Source organism: Rhyacophila brunnea, unplaced genomic scaffold (assembly GCF_057557595.1).
Source record: "Rhyacophila brunnea isolate RB1 unplaced genomic scaffold, BYU_Rbru_1.0 scaffold_4, whole genome shotgun sequence".
Lineage (NCBI taxonomy): Eukaryota > Metazoa > Arthropoda > Insecta > Trichoptera > Rhyacophilidae > Rhyacophila > Rhyacophila brunnea.
Window position 1 is genome coordinate 15,619,754 of NW_028233068.1, and position 20,399 is coordinate 15,640,152.

At 34.1% G+C, this 20,399-nt stretch overlaps 1 protein-coding gene across 2 annotated transcripts in view; it reads right to left on the bottom strand.

Annotated features, from left to right (window-relative positions):
- Positions 1-7,184: 7,184 nt before the first annotated feature.
- The window catches only part of LOC147066961 (lysophosphatidylserine lipase ABHD12), a 39,367-nt gene continuing 26,152 nt past the window's right edge, over positions 7,185-20,399 (bottom strand). For both annotated transcript variants that reach the window (XM_085954586.1, XM_085954587.1), the window contains exons 7-11: positions 14,412-14,549; positions 13,422-13,573; positions 10,853-11,014; positions 9,347-9,483; positions 7,185-8,252 (exon numbers count right to left, since the gene is read on the bottom strand). In XM_085954586.1, coding sequence (XP_085810712.1) covers positions 8,174-8,252; positions 9,347-9,483; positions 10,853-11,014; positions 13,422-13,573; positions 14,412-14,549 — 668 coding nt within the window. In that variant the 3' untranslated portion in view covers positions 7,185-8,173. The remainder of the gene's footprint in view (positions 8,253-9,346; positions 9,484-10,852; positions 11,015-13,421; positions 13,574-14,411; positions 14,550-20,399) is intronic.

Here is a 20,399-nt window from a genome sequence, read left to right on the forward strand (position 1 = left end):
TGGCAGAACAACGTTTGCCGGGTCAGCTAGTATTTTATAAAAATAAGTCGGTTAGATTTTTTATTATATGGCATATCTAGCTCAGGCGGTCAAATTAATATTTCCACGAGACGGAGCGATAATTTTGGAGATTGTATGAACCAGAACGGCGCTCCGGTGCGTTCCGGTCCATTTCGAGCCCTGGTTTTATAATAATATTGTGTATCGTAGTTGCAAATTAATAATTTGTTAATACATAGTCCATATTATTATAAACAATTAGACACACATTTTGTTGTGTTTTACCTTTGGCTCCCACAAAAGTGAATGGGTAACTAACTATTAATTCTATCGATTTTGACTTAAACTAAGCTTATAACGTATAGGATAATATCGTGTAATAGGTTACTATAGTAATTACCCTTTGTAGTTTAAAATGACTCGCTCGGTAGGCGTTTCGCCATAAGCCTTTTTTAATTAAGCAAATGTGAACCAAAACCAACGTTTGATAACTAACTATTGATTTATTGAATTCTGTATAAATAACTTGAATAATAATTAATTCACCTATGGTTACGTATTAAAATAATGGTAGATACTACTGCATTATTATAGATTCGGTGTTGTAAAATTTAGTAATTATACAAAACAGAAATATATTATCATCATCAGCCCGGGTCGATTCACTGATGGATGATGGCATGGCCCCCCCACAAGGGACTGACAGGGCTCTAACCGAAGGACCCTGGCTAAGGGTGGACCCGGCAGTGACATCCCGTAGGGGTAGGCAGACCATGTGTTGTTTAGGGGCGGCACTTAATAAATCATTACAACTTTTGAAAGCAGTGGCGGATTGCCATTAAGCGGGCGATGCGAACGCTTTATTATGAATAACCAACAGTTTAGCTTAAAAAAATCACAAGGGGGCCTCCAAACTTGTCAGTGCTTCACGTATTTAAAATCATCGCTGTTTGACAATAGATTTCGTAGAAATGCTCTAATTCTCAGTAAATGATAATGCACCTACTTACCTACATCATTTGTTTCAAGATTTTTATTGCAATTGTCAGTTCAAGATAGTAAAATAGGCAGGTAGGTATGCACCTCACAATCTTACATCCAATTTGAGATTATAATGAAAGGGGGTGGTATTCTGAGTCTGCATAATGGCGGCACTTTGCCTAGGGATGTCACTGGGACCCAGCGTGGCAGGTCGACCAGTTAAGTGAGATAAACACACACCACAAATTCACTATAATAGTGAAAAAAATATATAATTATTTTTAGTCTGTTTCCCGAATAATAAAAATGACTATCCAATATGGCGAAGGGTCGCATGTTACTTGGCTATCACAAAAGGGTGTCGCGATCGGTGCTTCATAATAATTATGATGCCGAGTTCCGACAATTCAAGTAAGTAGATTTATTGAAAAATCCCTAAACAATACACGGAATGCCATTTGGGGAACACTACTGTAGAACATTACACTGCCCTTAACTTGCCAAACATCGTGGCCTGTGTGCCTGCTCCAGGATGTGTGCCTGGATGGCCTCCTCAAGGCGCGCACACAGAAACGGAAAAATACAATTTATTTAGGTTAATGGAATATTACTTCTTCTTATTCTTCAAGACCTCATGACTGAGGACCGTGGCCCGGATGATTTGGTTGTCGAACAGTCAATGAACAGGTTGGCTTCACTCCTCACGGCATTCTAGACACGTAAGACCCGTGGTACCTACGTCCTACTTATAAATTGGTGCAACCAAGAAACTCAGAAATAATGGGATCTGAAATACCCAACTGGTAAGGAGTAGCAGGTAACCGATATCGAGTAACGGAGAATCCGGAATAAACTAAACACGTGTCAAAAATACGTCATACGTCGAATACTGACAACTGCTCTCGGTTTATGCATTAACGCTCATTTAATATTGGTGTATTACACACACTATAGCACGTGCATAATGCATGTTTCATTTTCATAGGACACTCACACATTCAAAATCCTGCATTAATATGTATTGAATATAGCCTATTGGAATTCTATTTAGTATCTGTTCTGTGGGTTAGATCCTTTAAAAGTTTAAAACCTCAGGACCTAAAATTGTATTAGGTATAATATGTGGAATTTTTATGATTATGTACCCATCTAAATGAAAACACTACGTCATGCAAAGTGTAGGTTAATAAACACACCTGTCGAAGCCTCGTAGGTACATAGATGAAACAAAAATTAATCATTTTCGGAATCGTCCAAGCGACTCAGTTTATCTCCTAATGCCCCATTATTCGCCCTGCCGCAGTGGGACTCGAGACCGGGACTCCAGTCTCCAGGGAGAGGCATCCAAAATTTGCTTTAATATTACGGCAATGATACGGCATATCTAAAAGACAAGACACAAACGGACACAAACGATCCAAATAATGAATATCGTTAACCTACGCACATTCGTAACTCCCGTTTGATGCGACAACTAGCAATAACTCCTAGATGAATACCCTTAGTTATATCTGTAGGCCAGGTGTTTATTGATAGACTTAAATTTCTGAGTGTCTGGTTATGAGGAATGTACCCGGAAAAGTGCGTTATTCCACGGTTGAAACTGTGAGTAGTAGGCGGCACATGTTAGATTTTCTTGACACCACCCTCTCCCACCCCCTTAAAAATCATTAAAAAATCCCCAATGTCTCCAGTCCTTTGTTCTTTTCTTTGCTTCCACGTCCACCTACCGGATTTTAGGGTACATTTAATAGTACTCTAGAATCCGCTGGGTCAAGTGCGCACACAGAAAAATGGTTTGGGTTTAACAAAATCTAGCAGGTGCCACTGACTTCCATATTTACCCCGCCTACTACTTATAGCACCTTGTTCCCCATACCCAGATACTCCGCACTTTGAGTCTAGCGATAAACGCCTGGCTTGCAGGTATAACTAAAGGCTCACCTAAGAGATAGGCGAGACGGTCAGCACTTTTGTGTGTAAGCTATTGTCGCGATAGCTTAATTTACACGCTAGTGTTGTCAGTAAATCCATGCACGTGTACAGGCGCTATTAGAGTGGAATTATTTTTACGCACATAAGCAGCTGCACCTGACATACAAATTATGTGTACAGAAACAAAATAGTCAATAGTTTTAGATTTCTTTATTATTCAATAAAAAACATTGTCAGTGGATAAATAAATTTCACTATTTAACATAAAATAGATAGTATTGTAAATAACTATACAATAAAAACAATTAAAAAAATATATCTAACACCATAAACCATAATAATATACTAAATAAACACCACAAACCGTATTTACCAATAAATCAAAATAACATAAGTGTAATAATTAGGTAACCATGTAACTTTAAATCATAAAATATTGTGATGTTGAAGATATCCATATAGTCGTGAGCTGTTAAAACACCCCGGTGTGACAATTTTATCAAAACGGTTTTATTATATTCGCTATTCATTGGATATCACATAGTTTAATAAATCTGCACGGTGACGGGTTTAGAGCCCCCCCCCCCACAATTAAAAATAAAATAATAACCATAAATCACATTTTTTAACTGAAAATAATTATTAATGAGAATGACAGTGACGACACATACATAATAATAATATAGTGGTTTATTATTTGTGTAAAAGTACATAATATTATCTGTTCGAGTAGTTCGGCCAATTCATTTTTTTTTTTTTAAATAATTGTATGACTGGTTTTAACTATTTCGAGGCCCCATTTAAATTTTCTGACGATCGATTGTGTCATTTTCACCAAATAAAATCTCTTCTAAACCTGCAATATTCAATAATAATACAGTGTTATTTGCCACCAAAATGAAAATATACCTAATCAATTAAAACGCCCACGATGGTCGAGCGGCCGTGGGACCCAGGTTCGAATCCAGGGTCTGGCAAATACAAATATTGTTTTTCAAGCAAGTTGAGCAAAATGGCCAACATCCATTTCTCCTAAAAAGAAAAATCTGTTAATACAAACCTCCATTCTGTGGAGGCACATATGATCTGATTAGAATCGGATATGGACAAAAAAAAATCAATTATTATAGAAACCTGCGATTTGATACGACCATTATACCTGAAGTTTACATATTGCATCTGATCTATTTCAAATACTCTAAATGAGGTGTCTAATTCCAAAAAGCGATAAGTCCACATTTCGTCAAAATCGCGAAAAAAATACGCACGTATTCTTTGTATAATTTTACACAATATGTATTGATCTATAAATTCCAAAACGCGACAAAACCCTATGAAAAAAAATATTTTGTGCGCGTGTTTAAGTCAGCCAATAAAGGAACATTCAATATTGGAAATGGTGTCTCCCATGCACCCGGTAAACTCATGACAGTGCCATGGAAATATGTGCCTTATGCAGGATAAATTAAAAAGTGAGGTTCAAGTAGCGCTATGTCCAATTTTATTTTGCCTATATTTATTACATTCAAGAGTTTATCGGCTGAAACAAATTGCCATTTGGTTCTAATTTCGACATGGAATACAACGGAAAAAATAATCTCATTTTAAAACAAATAATTGAAGCTTGAAACATAAAAAGTTTTTTTCCGCAAATATCGAATGGTGGACTTGTCGCTTTTTGTAATTTGTAATTAGACGCCTCAAATATTATCATCGGTGTTTTGTAAAAAGGGCGAATCAACCATTTTGGCGAAATCGAGATTTTAATGAAAATACAATATGTACCCCACTAGCTTTGTTGTGTAAAAATGGCGAATTTGTATCTCCACAGGAAAGTAATTAAAAACGATAATCGACAAAAATTAAATTAATTAAAATTACGAAATAAAAAGCAAATGTGATATATTAGGCCTTTTAAAATATTATATAATAATACCTATTATAATGACAGTATTTTTTCTAAGCTTTATTTTAAACTTGTTAGATATTTATAATCATCTACAGGTAATAAACAAATAAATGTCAATAGTTAAAAATACTCCTCCTGTAAAATAGCATTTTGGTTAATTCGCCCTTTTTACAAAACACAGACGATATAATAATGCTATATTTAGACAAAAATATCAAGTCATTCAGAGATTTGGGTACAACAAAACAAAAATTTAATTCACCATTGATTTTGTATTTATTTTATAAAGTAATGTTTTGTCTCTAATGAGGTTCTAACAGCTCAACGACGATATATAAGTGAAGATTAAAAAAGGACAGGTACTAATAATAAAAATTGATCGCATTGCAGATTCATTTGTGACAAGCGGAACAATTATACTATGAATTTTATTTGCGAAAGCTGCACTGTGATAGCCTAAAAGAAGTTTTTTATTCATTGAAACATCATATTTAGATGAACAAAATAACTGTACATAGATAACGATGCGGTCAACGCAGTGCATATTAATTTTTCTATAGTTAACACTTCAATTATCATATAGCGACCCTCATAATCCAATGTGTGCAAGATCACACCAGGGGTTCATGATTCGATTGACAGTGAGATCACAATATTCTTAACTGTGTTTCACTACTGTAATTGATGCACTTTTTGCCTATTAATAATTGTATCATTTAAATTAATAAAATATAGGTATTTAATTGTTCTAAAAATGCAATTGAGTTGAGAATGTGTTTCTCCCTCCATTATTGTAGTTAAATAAATCTCTTCAAAGTTAGACTTTTATAACAATAAATTATGGCCAATTTACACATGCGTGGATTTACTGCTAGCAGTACGCATTGTTGCGACCTTAATAATGAAAGGCAAATGTAAACACTTATTGCCGTGCATGTTGCCATACTGCACGCACGGATCAAGAAAGTTTAACGGTTTCTGAATTTTCACTCATGCAACATGCGTGGTAGAACAATAGTTGCGTACCTTGCCAACAAATTATACGAAATACACCGCGCAGTTTATAAAACATACCACGCTCTCAGTGATAGGTACTTGAAATCAGCATTTTTGTATGTGAACAGCTATTAATATGTAAATTTTAGTTGCACGCTATTGCTGTCAGTAAATTCATGCACATATACTGGCGCTTTAGTGCTCAACATTCAACAACTTAAGTCATTTACAATAATTTTTGACTATAGGTACTTAAATATTTTAAAAACATTTCCGAGGTCAACATAGTAATATGAATTTAACATTTTTAAACTTGTTTATATTGAATAGTGAATAAAATAATAATAATACTGTAAAATGAATTAAAAAATAAATATCAACATTATGGAACCTGCCATTAAATTATAATTATGGTAAGTAGTGCTTGTACTATGGCGTCCAGGTGATTTCGGAAAAATAAAATGTTCAGTCACCAACTCGAGTTTATCAAAAACATTGTGTTAAGATTACATTATAGTGCGGGTAAGTGAGTCCAAACTGTTATGACAAATTTTTCCATGCGTCGAGGTCAAAGATTACAAACACTCCTGAACGCGAAGACTAAATGCTATTTACTCTACACAAAAATATTAAATATGCATATAATTATACAATAATCATATATTACCTACGTATATATCGTCTCTGTTCTGGCAGAACACACTAACTGGAGAATACCAGTTTTGAGTAATTTGACTTTGAAGTTGTTAAAATGTTTGAAATGGTCTATCATGTGAGTTTATTAAGTAATCGTAAAAAGGAAGACTCTAAAATAAAGACTGTTTATTTATTAAGAAGGTTTCCAGACGGTAAAGTTTGAAATAAGGAACATTTTGGTATAACTAACTCAATATGTCATTTTTTTGAAAAAGTGTCTTCTGCCAGAACAGTGACGATATATAAGTAGAATGTGTGTAAAAATATAGAAAACAGTATTATGTAACACAGCGGTGAAGGATGGAGGTAAGCTGTGGAGATCCGACATTGATTTACACAGGGTTTAATTGCATTTTAAAAACTAACCAACACCATCTGCAATTTGTATTCCTAGTTCAATGAAAATAATTAATAAGGATGACTGTCAAAGTGTGCAATATTTATGTTGAATCTCCAGAGCCTACCTTCACTCTTCGCCATTGACATAATATTGTAATAACAATTGAGAGAATTAAACGAAAGTGACGTATTAGTGACATATCATTACAAATGAGTTAGTTATAAGCAGTTTTCACATCACCATATAATTATAGATCTACCAGCATAAGTTGTCCATTGAGTAAGAGCGCCTACACGCCAACAGTTGTCATATAATTCAGTATTTTTTGTATTGTGATGAGCTTAGTTCCAAATTCGAACACCGGACAACTTATGTTGGTATTTATGTATGATTCAAGATTCAAACATTTAACTGCTTTATATAAAAATTTATAAGCATTTTGGTCCTAGAATTACAACATTCATCTATGTATGAAATTTGGTTACATGTAAATTGTACATATTACATTTCACCGCATCACAGTTCACCGTAAACTATCGTACCGAAAAGAGATGGCCATATAGTATTGAGTTCAAAAAATGATGTAACAGTAATGTTCCAATTTCATGACGGCTAAATTACACGACGGCCGAGCGGCTTAAGCGTCGCCCTATAATGTCGTGGGTTCCAGGTTCGAATCCTGGGTCTGGCAAGAACACATATTGTTTTTTCAATTTGTGTATGGACCCAATAGATTGACCAAGTGGCTAACATCCATTTCTCGTAAAAACAAAAATCTGTTAATACAAACCTCCACCCTGTGGAGGCCCATATGATCTTATTAGGATCGGACATGGTAAAAAAAATACACTGGCAGATTCTTACACCGATCGTAAGCGCCAGTTGTCCACGATCGTGAAATGTCATTTTGGATCGTGCACTGGAGTTGTGAACAAAATAGAACAATTCCTATTCTTCACTCACGACTCAATCCGAGATTGGTGACAGTTGGGTCGACGATAAAAAAAATAATAATTTACCTCAATTATTCTTTCTAAAAACCTATAAATTATTGGAATGGACTAAATTAAATAAAGATATTGACAACAGATGGCGTTACGTCATATTTTAAAAAGAATTATACAAAAAAAATAACAAAATATATTTCACTATGTATTGAATCTCACAGCCGTTGGAATTAAACACCACTGTTCTTTGAGGCACAAACAAAGAACAATATAAAATAAAACAAAATACAATAAAATATATCATGGATGTATATATCGTGGATACATACGCTACGTCATTTAATTAGTAATGAAATTATCTATCACATATTACTCTCTCTTCCGTAGTAGTACACCTGGTTTGCTTGGTCCTTGGAATGTTTTGTTTATTGAAGAATCAACAAACTCACTGAAAAATAAAAGAAACACATTAGAACACTTAATTTTAAACCAAACCTTGTATTATACTATACTGGTGTTTTGAGTATATGTGGACATATTGGGTTTTCTTATTAGACGCCTCAAATTAGATGGCGTTTTTTATATACCCTGCCTAATCGAACCATAATAGAATATAAAAAATATTATGCTAGTTTAGAATAATATTTTTTGTCTAATATCTATTATGGTTTGCTTAACGCAGGGTTTAATTAAGGTTAAGCCAACATGACTAGGGTTGGGTTTCGGGAATTTCCCTAGATTTTCCATCCCGAATCTCGAGAATTGAAATTTTTAACATTTCGGGAAATCCCGGATCTCGAGAATCTATTCTCGGGATTTGGGATTTCTTTATTATCAAATATTAATTGAAAAAACGATTTTCTATATGAAAAAAGTGGACAGGAAACACAAAACGTTCAAAGACTGATCGGGGCATTCAACACAATTAAGCCAAGGTCGACTCAAAATGAGCGCAATTTTTGCGACATCAGATTGTCAGACGCAGCGATTGACAGTCTGTGTTTTTTGATATCCTATTTTAATAAGTAATGTTTTGAATTATTTTTGTTTTCCTACTTCTATTTTGTTTATCTTCTTACATAAATAAAAAAAATCTTATTTTTTTGGAATTTGTCTGTTTTTACACTGATTTTAGGATTTTTACAGGTTTTTTTTAAATATCTCGAGAATTCTTTTCTGGAAATCCTGAATCTCGAGAATTCAAAATTTCATCATTTCGGGAAATACCCAACTCTAAACACGACTACAGCGACGCTTATCTCTACAGCGACGAGTTATCGCTGATTTCTTGTTGTCGGACAATGGTTCAATGTATTTAGCTGCATATGTTCTTGAACCTTATGTCCAACTTCCTTTCGTAACTTCCCAGCCACTACACCAATAATACTCGCACATGTGACACCGAACAGTTCAGTTGAGTGTCAAAGTCAGTGTTAGTCGGTAGTATAAAAACTACCCCTAATTCAATACTTTCAAGTGATGTATTTGATGTATTTCATCAGTACCTTTGTATTGGTTGATAAAATATAGTTGAATGCGTACCTAACAATCTCAGGAAGTCTCTTTGAGAAGGCAACGTGTACATGGGCTTTCAATTTTGTAGATTTGAATTGCTCAAATTGAACCACCAAATTATCACCATGTTTCTCATAGAGCTTTGATTTAGCTGCTTGGTATAACTGAAACAAAAAAATAATCAGATTATTAAATTAAGACTGTCAGAGGCATACTTACCCACATCTGACAAAAACGCATGTTGTTTTTTCAATATATTTTATACACAGCATGAACCCAATTGGCGCAAAAACCCTCCACCTAAAATAAAAAACAAAAACAAATCCTCTATACAAAATGGGTACAATTCTTGATATTTACGGGGTTTGTAAATTTTCCTGTTGTACGGACACCAATTATGAATTTTTTGTGGATTGCAATAATCTTACTTAGAGGTATAGATATTCGCTAATACAGTGGAACCTTTCGTAACGACCACCTCTCATAACGAGCAAAACAATGGCTCCCTTAACAAGCGTCATGTCACATAACGAGTGACGCGGAAAGTCCCCTCTTCACACCACTGACTTGTGCGCCGAGACATTCCATGCCAGTGCGTCAGTCTGTGTTTAGCACTCGTTCCACTAGCATGTTAGTGTCGCTTGTGATCAAACATTTTTCCAAACTTGTGTTCAGGCATTATTTGTGTTTTTTTTTGTGCAAAGTTTAATATAATAACCCATGCAAAAATGTCTCTGAAGAAAAAGTCACAAGAAGACAGCCATAAAAGAATAAAAATAATAAGAGAAATGCTGAAAGGATGGGAAACTGTTGCGTCGTATATTGAGAAGCAGCACCCTAATAAGGCGGTGGCTATACACGCTATAAATTTATTCAATGATAATGCTGTGTCACATTATTTCACGAGATTTTGAAGCGTCGGCAAAAACAAATGTCTCTAGACAGCTTTCTAGTAAAAAAACATTAGTTATTGACATTAATTCATAATAAGTAATTTTCTTTGAATAAACATAACAAATAAAAAAAATTGAGTATTTTTTTCGGCATGGAACGCATTATCGTATTTTACAACTCATTTAGTGCTAACACCGCGACTGGCGCGTTTGGTGTAGTTGGCCATTAGATATAATCAACGTGTTATTTAAATGTGGTAATTAAAAGGTCAGCAGTGATTGTGTTAATTTATATGGGAAAAATTGTTTCGCTTAATGACTGATTCACATTACGAGTAAGATTCTGGAACGAATTATGCTCGTTATAAAAGGTTTCCACTATATATAGAAAAAAAATTGAATTTTAAGTATTACGAGAGACTGACATGGACCTCAGAGTGAAATACTTTTTTAAAAATAATTTGTTACCCATTCACTCAATCCATAAGCCCCATTACTCTGGATTAAACACACATTGAAAATGCATGTTTGTCGACTTTCAAATTTAAATAAATACAATAATAAGACTGTATGGACACTAAGCGAGTTACCAAGGTGTATAAAACTATCTAGATTTTATTTTGTTACAATTACTACAAACCTTAACACCTAATCTAAAAGGCACGACGATATCATTCCTGGAGTGCAGAATTAAGACGTGAGACTTGACGTTCGCAATGTGCTTATCCGACTCAAATGTGGTGCCATCTTCAATCACCGAATCCACTATGAACCATTTATACCAGGGAGCCCAACTTATAAACTGAAATGAAAACATAAAAATAATAATATAAAATTATCATTAAAATTGCAATCATTTGCACAAGCTGAGGAATAAATCTATTGGATACAATCGGTGTCAATTTGGCACCACTTGTCCTTGGAAAAAAAAAATATTTTTAGATATCTCTTAAAACTAAGTATATATTGAAGTGGTTCAATATCTACAAAAGTTTTAAAAAAATAGTGAAACTAAACTGTTCTCAATATAAATCTGTCTTCAATGGGAAAGATAAACCAGTGTTTACCAACCAGTGTGCCGCCAAATTATACCTATAAATAGGATAATAACATAGCAATCACTGCTTTATTCTGACACCTCCCATGCAACCATAGTGTGTACCCATTGATCGGTGGCAGTGTAGTGAGGGTGACCCCGCGCGCCCTCCGCCCAATCAGTCATTTGGCGACTGTCATTACTGTTGACTATTTGATGTGTAGGTATTCGTTCTATTCATTCTGTTTGCACCTCATTTTGTTGTACTAAACCAGTGGTTAGCAAACTTTTTCATTTCATGACACTCTTCATGTTTAAATACGAGGGTGGGTCAATAATTCCTTAGAAAAAAGCATTAAAACAGGTTTTATTTTTGTATTTTTTTTTTATTTCTCAACATAATTTCCTTGGAGCTCAATACACTTGGTTAGACGTTTCTCAATTTTTTTTAAACCGTCAGAAAAATAAGTTTTCGGAAGGTCCTCAAAATAAGCATTTGTCCGATCGATGACTTCTTCATTTGAAAAAAAAAGTTGTCCACTTAGCCATTTTTTTAAGTTTGGGAAAAGGAAAAAGTCACTGGGGGCTAAATCTGGCGAATACGGTGGGTGGTCGACCAATTCGAACTTCAATTCTTCAATTTTAACCATTGATCGTAAACATGTGTGAACACGGGCATTGTCCTGATGAAAGAGGATTTTTTTCCTGTTTAAATGAGGCCGTTTTTCTTCAATTTTGTTTTTTAGCTGGTCCAATAAAGATGCATAATAATCCCCTGTTATTGTTTTTCCTTTTTCCAAATAGTCAACGAAAATAATTTCACGTGCATCCCAAAATACAGTAGCCATAACCTTACCAGCTGATTTTACGGTTTTCGCCTTCTTTGGACATGGTTTGTCTTCGCAATCCACTGCTTTGACTGTTCTTTCGTCTCGGGAGTATAGTGGTGTATCCATGTTTCATCTACAGTCACAAAGCGACGAAAAAATTCATCCGGATTGCGTTGCATGAGCGACAACAGGGCTTTAGAGGCCACCACCCTACTGCGTTTATTGTCGACTGTGAGCAAACGCGGCACCCATCTTGCAGAAATATTTTTCATGCCCAATTTGTCATGTAAAATAGAAATGACGCTACCTTTTGAGATCCCTGTAACCTCAATTATCTCACTCAACTTTAATCTTCGGTCACTTAACACCATATCGTGGATTTTATTGATCATTTCTGGTGTAGTCACCTCTACAGGACGTCCTGAGCGTGGTTCATCCTTTGTTGATGTACGACCACGTTTAAATTCATTTTACCAGTTATAAATAGTTGCAAGTGAAGGAGCAGATATGCCGTGAACTAAATCCAACTCATTTTTTATTTCCTTTGCTGTTAACCCTTTTATATTAAAATGTTTAATAACAACTCTAAACTCAATTTTCTCCATTTTCCATTTTTCCATTTTCCACAAGCAAATTTTTTTTTTAAATGTACGAGAAACACACAACAACCCGACCAATCTGATTGAAACTTCGCAGCATACTGAATCGGTAGTGCCGCTGCATGAAAACAAACCGCTTGCAGTACTAGTCGCGCCACCTGTCGGCTTTTCTAAGGACTTATTGACCCACCCTCGTAGATAACCACCCATTGACATACTTAGGTAAAGTGCGAGCTTTTACGCTATGCTAACATTTAACATATCATTCAATACTGTTTATACTGTGATGAGCTTAGTTATATGTATATCCATTTATTTTCGGCTATCTTAAGTAAGACAAAAATCTCTACTCTCAAACATCGGTGTTTTTAGGTAGGTGTACCTGAAGGTCTGAGGAGCTGACAGGTTTCGGGACCCCTTATGAAAATTTTGCATGTGCAATAAACCACCATTGGGTATAACAATACTAAATTAGGATGGGTTCTGAGAATTTTTTATAACTCCATTATTTTTTAAACCAAGATATTGACACTTTCTAATAAAGTCGCCACATCCTTTGCTCAATGCAAAAACCGCCACCGCTTCCAAACGATGTACATAATATTCGTATTCGTTTTTCAATTGTCGTCCTGTATAATATGCCGCCCCTAAGCAACGCATGATCTGCCTACCCCCACGAAACCTCACTGCATCTTAAAGAGTAAGTCTAAAATTGGTTTGGTTAATAAACAAAATAAATCTAACAATGCATAAGAAATGATTCTGCAACTCGTCGTGGAAGTTATTAAAGGCGCTTTCCAAAATCAGACCCGTCGGTAACTCCAGCGCTGCTGCACCATCAGATGAAGAGCCCACGGATGCCATTTTAGCCAGAGCATGAGTAGAAATACCGGTACCTAGGACAAACAAGCAAAATAATTAATAGTAGGATAATATTAATATGATATATTAATTTTATACTTACACATATGTCACACGATTTTGACTATTTTTTTTTTAACTATTTATCCTTAAATCCCCGATTCCCAATATTGTGTTTTCAGATCCTTTTATATTTTGTGACATCACATTTTCTCTGATCCGGTTACTCACAAATCATCACATTATATCAAACCCCCCCCTAGAACGTGACGTTTGCAATCCAATGATTCCCGGGAACCTACTCGATCCTGAACTACTACGATTGAAAATGCTAGAATACTGATAACTAATTCAGAATTAACTTTTGTGTGAATTTCGTACACACAACATTTTATTTCAAGGTAACAAATCAGACAAGATGGTAATTTTCTAAATATATTTAAATCTATGGAAAATGCTAGTTTGTACTCAACCTTCATGGAAACGGAGAAAATATATGAAACTACAAAAAAAGCTTTCATACAACAAATATTGAGGGATACGTTTTGGACACGGTCGCGATGCGCGAAATTACGAGATCAAAAGTTTAAAAATAAAATAATTTTAAATATGAAAACACTTTATTAATAAACTAAACAAAATTATAATAAAAGAAATGTCATACATAAAATAAATGTAATAAAACTTGTACTCCCCCAAATAAATATTTTTATTTTTTTTATCCCAGGATTTAAAATTCTGTAAGGGATTGTAATATCTAGTGGTTATGACAACTTGAAGCAAAATAAATGCACCGTTTATAAAAATATAATAGGTACTCAGAATGTTTTGATAAGACCTAAGATCATATTTAGTGTTTAACTATAAACTTACCAAGTGAGTGGCCCCACACAAATATTGGTGGCCTTTTCTTCATGTTGGCAGTCTTATCAAGTATCCATTTGTAAACGCTGATGAGGTCTTCCACCAACGCATTTTCCGAAATCTTAGCACTAGTCGAGTCACCATAACCTAAAAAATAATTGAAACAAACTATTATAAAGGTGATTTGAATTATCTTCTTTAGCGCTACAACTGAGTGTGGGTCAGTGGCGAAGGGTGACTTTTTGAAAGAGGTGTGTTCTATTTTTTTTAAACTTTAGAGAGATGTCATAGATGGTGCTTATTGAAATATGGGAAAAGATCGTAAAATTATGACAATTATACGATAGATGTCTTTGGGCATATTGAATATATTATTATTTGTGATTATAGAAATACGTCAACATGAAAATAAAAATTATTTTTCTTAAGAAGGTAGGCTTTAAATAATCGCCTAGTATGGAGTCTTCGCCACTGGTGTGGGTTCTGACCTTATCTTTAGGCTTCACAGTTCTTTATAGTGGACTTTCAAGTATTGGTCACAATTGGCCATAAAATGCCTGATTTATCCGACATGGATTTGCCAAATCATGCTCACATGGATTTATGTAGGGATTTTTTAAATTCATATATTTGTTAAAGCAAATCACACAACTTTAACCCATGGAAGACAGATTTAAAGGAAGAAAAAATAGATTAACAGCCAGATTAAATTTTGTAGTAAATTTGAAAAGATTTTACTTGCTACAACTTTTTAATTTCAATATTTCTTTAAAACTCATCTACGTATTGAAACACTTTAATTTATACTCCCCTTATATTGCGTATATAGGTAAATTCATAAGCATTTAGTGATTTGAATCTAAAAATTAAAACACTTTTACTAATGACAAGCGGTACCAAATTGACGCCAATAATTGTCCAGAATCACTTGGTTAACAGCGGCGTCAAATTGTCTCCAATGGACTAAGGTTTGCCAACTCTTGCTATATACTGTCCACAGGACTGTGTCAATTGTGTCAGGGGTGTTTGTCACCAGGGTGATAATCCAAAATATTGCATATTATATTTATCAAACTATCAATCCGCATCGATGGAAAGTCTATAGAATTGGCTAGACTATTACGTCATGCAAGCATAATTTTTAAGAAACCTATAATAATCTTCTTCTTATTGTACCATCCCCTAGTCGGCCACCATCAAGGCGATCTTATCTTTGTCGTCTGCTACCCAGAACAGTTCGGTGGAGCTGCACTCGTACCAATCACGGAGATTCTTAAGCCACGAAATGTGGCGCCGTCTTCTGCTACGCTTCCCATTGATCTTTCCTTGAATGACGAGTTGGGGAATGCTGTATTTTTGTCCTCTCATAATGTGGCCGAGGTATTGTAGTTTCCTGGTTTTGATACTACGTAGAACTTCTCGGTCCTTCCCCATTCGATTGAGAACTTCACCATTTGTCACCCGGTCAGTCCAAGGAATTTTGAGGATGCGTCTATACAGCCACATCTCGAAAGCTTCAAGTCTCCGTGACATCTCTTGGTTTAGCGTCCATACTTCCATACCATAGGAAAGAATTGAGAGCACATAACAACGTATCATACGCAGTCTCAGACCTAGGCTAAGATCTCGATAATAATAAGAAAGAAAATTGAGCCACAGGCAACTTTTTTACTAACCATAAAACAAAATGCCATTTCCCAACACATTTCGTGGCACTCTGTCTTACAAAGAATAACATTTTTTTTTTAAGCATCTTAATTATAATTAATTCCACCCTTTGTCCCTGAAGCGATACACAACATACTTTATATATATCAACATTATTTGATTCAGTTTACAATATGTATTTGGATTTAATATTTTTAATAACATTATCAAAATATGTTTTTCAAACTAAATGGCCTAAATCCTGGTGCCCGGCGCAGCGACTTATAGTTGTGGCATTCGACATTCAAATTTTTCACAATTACACCAGTAATAGATATTTTTGGTCTTTGGTCCCATACCCAATGTGCACATGGCATGGAGTGCTAAGAAATTAAAATCACTAAGCATGTTCTGTATGTCTTTGCTGAGTGAGTTTCTACCATCCGCTCAAGTGATAAGAATACGCTGGCATGGATTGACAACCTACCAATGCCTCTCTGGTGAGGATTATTTCTGACAATGTAATGTGACTTGGCTGTCGGTGCACGTGATAATGTTTCTGAGTATATATATATATGGGTGGTTCACAATAATTATGGATCAAGTCTAATTTTCTTAAAATTCGATTTTTTTGTTTCAGTGGGTAGATAAAACAGATTTCTATATATTTTTTTTTTTGTGATTTTACCGAGGCTTTGACTGCGACTCGCTGTCATATCGCCTCTTTTCTTCTAGAAGGGGAATCCGTCGATCAGGTCCTCACTCCTATTCTGCCAAATAGCCTAAAATTTGCCTAGCTCTTCCGTCTTACCCACCGCCAGGACACTCATCAATTCGTCGACATTCTCATAGATATTCGCAATTTGCAGCTGTACTCTGTGAAGTTCATATTTAGGGCATTGTAGTGCTAAATGTACAATGTCCTCTAAAACATGACATTCATCGCAGAGCTGCGATTCGCTTCTTCCCATGAGGACATCAAATCTTTTGCCTATTGTGTGCCCTGTTCTTAGCCTCAGTATTAACTTCAACTCATTCCTCGTCAAAGGAGACCTCTCGTGGTGATGGTAGAATAGACTTACTCCATTTCCCCTTTTCTAATGATGCCCTATGGTGAAAATCTATCCACATAATTTGGCCCATTTTCTTTATATATTGTATGTTAATATCACAATCGTAGCTCTACAATTTTCCGCATAAATGGCAATACTAGTATTGATAAGACATCATGTCCATTTTGACAGTTTCTTCAGCAGTATAAACAGGTATTTACTAACATTAATTTGCTAATATTAATATAGCCTGAATATACTTTATGTTTCGACTATTTATTTAAATTGATCCATGTACTATCAAAATATGGTAAGTATAATATTAATAATAGTAAGAAAACATTCCTGAATTTTACAAAAGGATTTGTAACTTTAGGTCCAAATATCTCAGGATCCATTTTGATGGACTTGATCCATAATTATTGTTAACCACCGATATATATTACGTATATTTCTAGACCCTGTGATCACACGAGTGAATGAATGAACGTAAATATATTATATGCTATGCCCAGTTCACTAACCGGTTCACAGATGTCAATATATTGAGAACGACAGTGTGTCCAAGATCAAGAGGGAGTGTAGCTGCATTGTTTAAAGTAGGAAATTAGAAAATTGGGCAACTAATTACTGTGTACAATCAAATCGCTTCAGATATTGATAAATTCCACCTACGTGAGGATGAGTTAGGTGGATGTTAATTTATAAATTCTTAAAATACGGTCTACTTAGCCCATTTGGTGTAGATACTTCCATGTACAATATAATTTGTGTGTAACTTCTTCTATTTCTTTGTATTTTCTTGTCATGTTGTGAATATCTTGAATTTTTTATTTGTAAAGTTCACTATATCGTCCATGTAATTCAATACCGCGGAAGAACCATTTGTCAAAATGTTCAGGAGGGACAAAAAACCTTGTAATTTCGTCAATAAAAAAGATAAAATAAATTTAAATGCAGTTTATTGTGTTTTCCTGTTTTATATTAAAAAATATATTTTTACTATCGTATGCGTCTATGCAAATTAATTGCCATAGGATTATTTTGTAAATCAGTTGGACCTTACGCGGTATTGCCGCAACTCTCTATTGGATCTAGGGATATAAGGGGTCTTGCTTGCTTCTTTAGTATGGATAATTCATAATGCGGTTTGATTTTAACCGAGTGCAAGTAGTATATTGGTCAATTTCAAAATTTAATGTACCAATCAATGCGGCTTGTGCCGTTTACTAATACGCGGTATTGAACATACATAGACGATATTATGTAGATAAATATTAACAATATTTTGTAGATTTCAGTATTTATTTTTATAACAATGTTATTTATAAGAAAGATAAAAATGAACATTTTTTAAATACACTGATAAATTATAAATAATTGGATTTTGTTGAACAAGCTGCAAACCATGATTTTACAAATTAAAAAATAAAAGATTTTAATCTTAAAGATTAACACTAATATGCACATAATTATCCAATACTTTCACACCCTAGTTGTATAGGAAAATAACTTAATAATTCAAGGTTTGCATTAATGATGACATGACAAGAATTTCTTGAATGTATCATAAAATCGAATAAGTCCTTCTGCGCATCTATTCAATACACAAGACTGTTATCAGCGGCTATCGAGGGTAGTTTATCATATTTATGAATTGAGGTATTATAATTGTTACAATAAGTTATCCGTCTAAACTGTCAAAACTGTCTATATCGCTCTAAAAGTTAACACAGCAAAGAGAGGTGCTGTTAATCCTTTCTATGCCGCAATTAGTTAATTGATGGTAATTAACATAAGAATTGGTGTAATTAGGGCGTCCAAAGACGCTTTGGGCACTTAACCGGTTAAAACATAGCACTTATTGTAACAATTATAATACTCAATACATAAATATGATAAACTACCCTCGATAGCCGCCGATAGCAGTCTTGTGTATACAATAGATGAGCTGGGATTTATCAGTATTTTAATTCTATACAAGAATGTCTGGGTTGATTCCTTAGTAAACTGTAAAATCTCATTGAAGATTATTAAATTCTATTAACGGCCCACGTGCTCGTCGTAGGTCAAAATTGAGTTTATATTGTATTTTCAAACCATGATCCTGGACACTCCTTAAACGTTGTAGATAATCTATTTATATAATTTTGAAGCCTTATTATTCTTTATAGTTATTTTAAACATTTGATGACTGCATAAAGTATTTTTGTTACATAAAATAGTATTCTTTTAAACCTCTCGCTCTAATGTTTTAGAATATAGTCATATTTCGGTACATAACTGTGCAGTGGTGTTAAGATTTTTTACATTAAATTAATTTTTAAACGCATTTATAAAACCATTAGTATAATTTATTACGAGATAATTTTTCTAAAATATTCACGATAAAAAAATATATTGATAATCTCTGTGATCCCAAATTTGACAAGAATTAGGCATTTTATTATTCAAAAAATCGGCAAGATTAACACATTTGAAGATGATTCTAAAGATACTTATTATAAGCTAATGTCTTTGACCATTCAAGTGTGATAAACATCTTATGAATAATGATTGCTTTATAATAATTATTGACCTAAGAATAAGGTAGTGTTTTTTTGAAATACGCCATTTCTTTTGTCATTCCCTAGTGGTTAAGCTACAACATACGGCCATAGCCATAAATTGACAAACTATAATTGAAGTAGGGAGTAAAATGATATTGACGCGCGTGTTTGAACATGTACCGTTTAAAATAAAATCGGTTAGGTACTTTATGCAGTCATAAAATGTTTAAAATAACTATAAAGGATAATAAGGCTTCAAAATTATATAAATGGATTATCTACAACGTTTAAGAAGTGTCCAGGATCATGGTTTGAAAATACAATAAAAACTCAATTTTGACCTTCGACGAGCATGTCCCCCCTTAAGCTAAATAATAAAAAACGCAGTTTTGAAATTGAAATAAGAATGTGTTCAAAATTTTATTTTTATTAATATTTTTCTTTGTCTTTTATTATTATTTTAATCTTAAAATTAAGTAAATATTCAAATTCTTTTAAATGAAAAACAGTGTGAATACAAAGTCATAAAAAAGTTAGTCTTATTTAGTATAATTATTATTATATCATTGTTATGCCCTAAACCCAATAATTATATCACATTTTTTAAGTAAGTTAGTACCTATATAGGTACGTAGTTAGTGTTTTACAAAATAATAAAATGCATCTAATTGAAGCTTCTTAAATACGGCCTTATTAGGTTACAGTTAACTTAATGCAGTCTGTAAGAGTGAAGTTCCCAACCCAAGGCA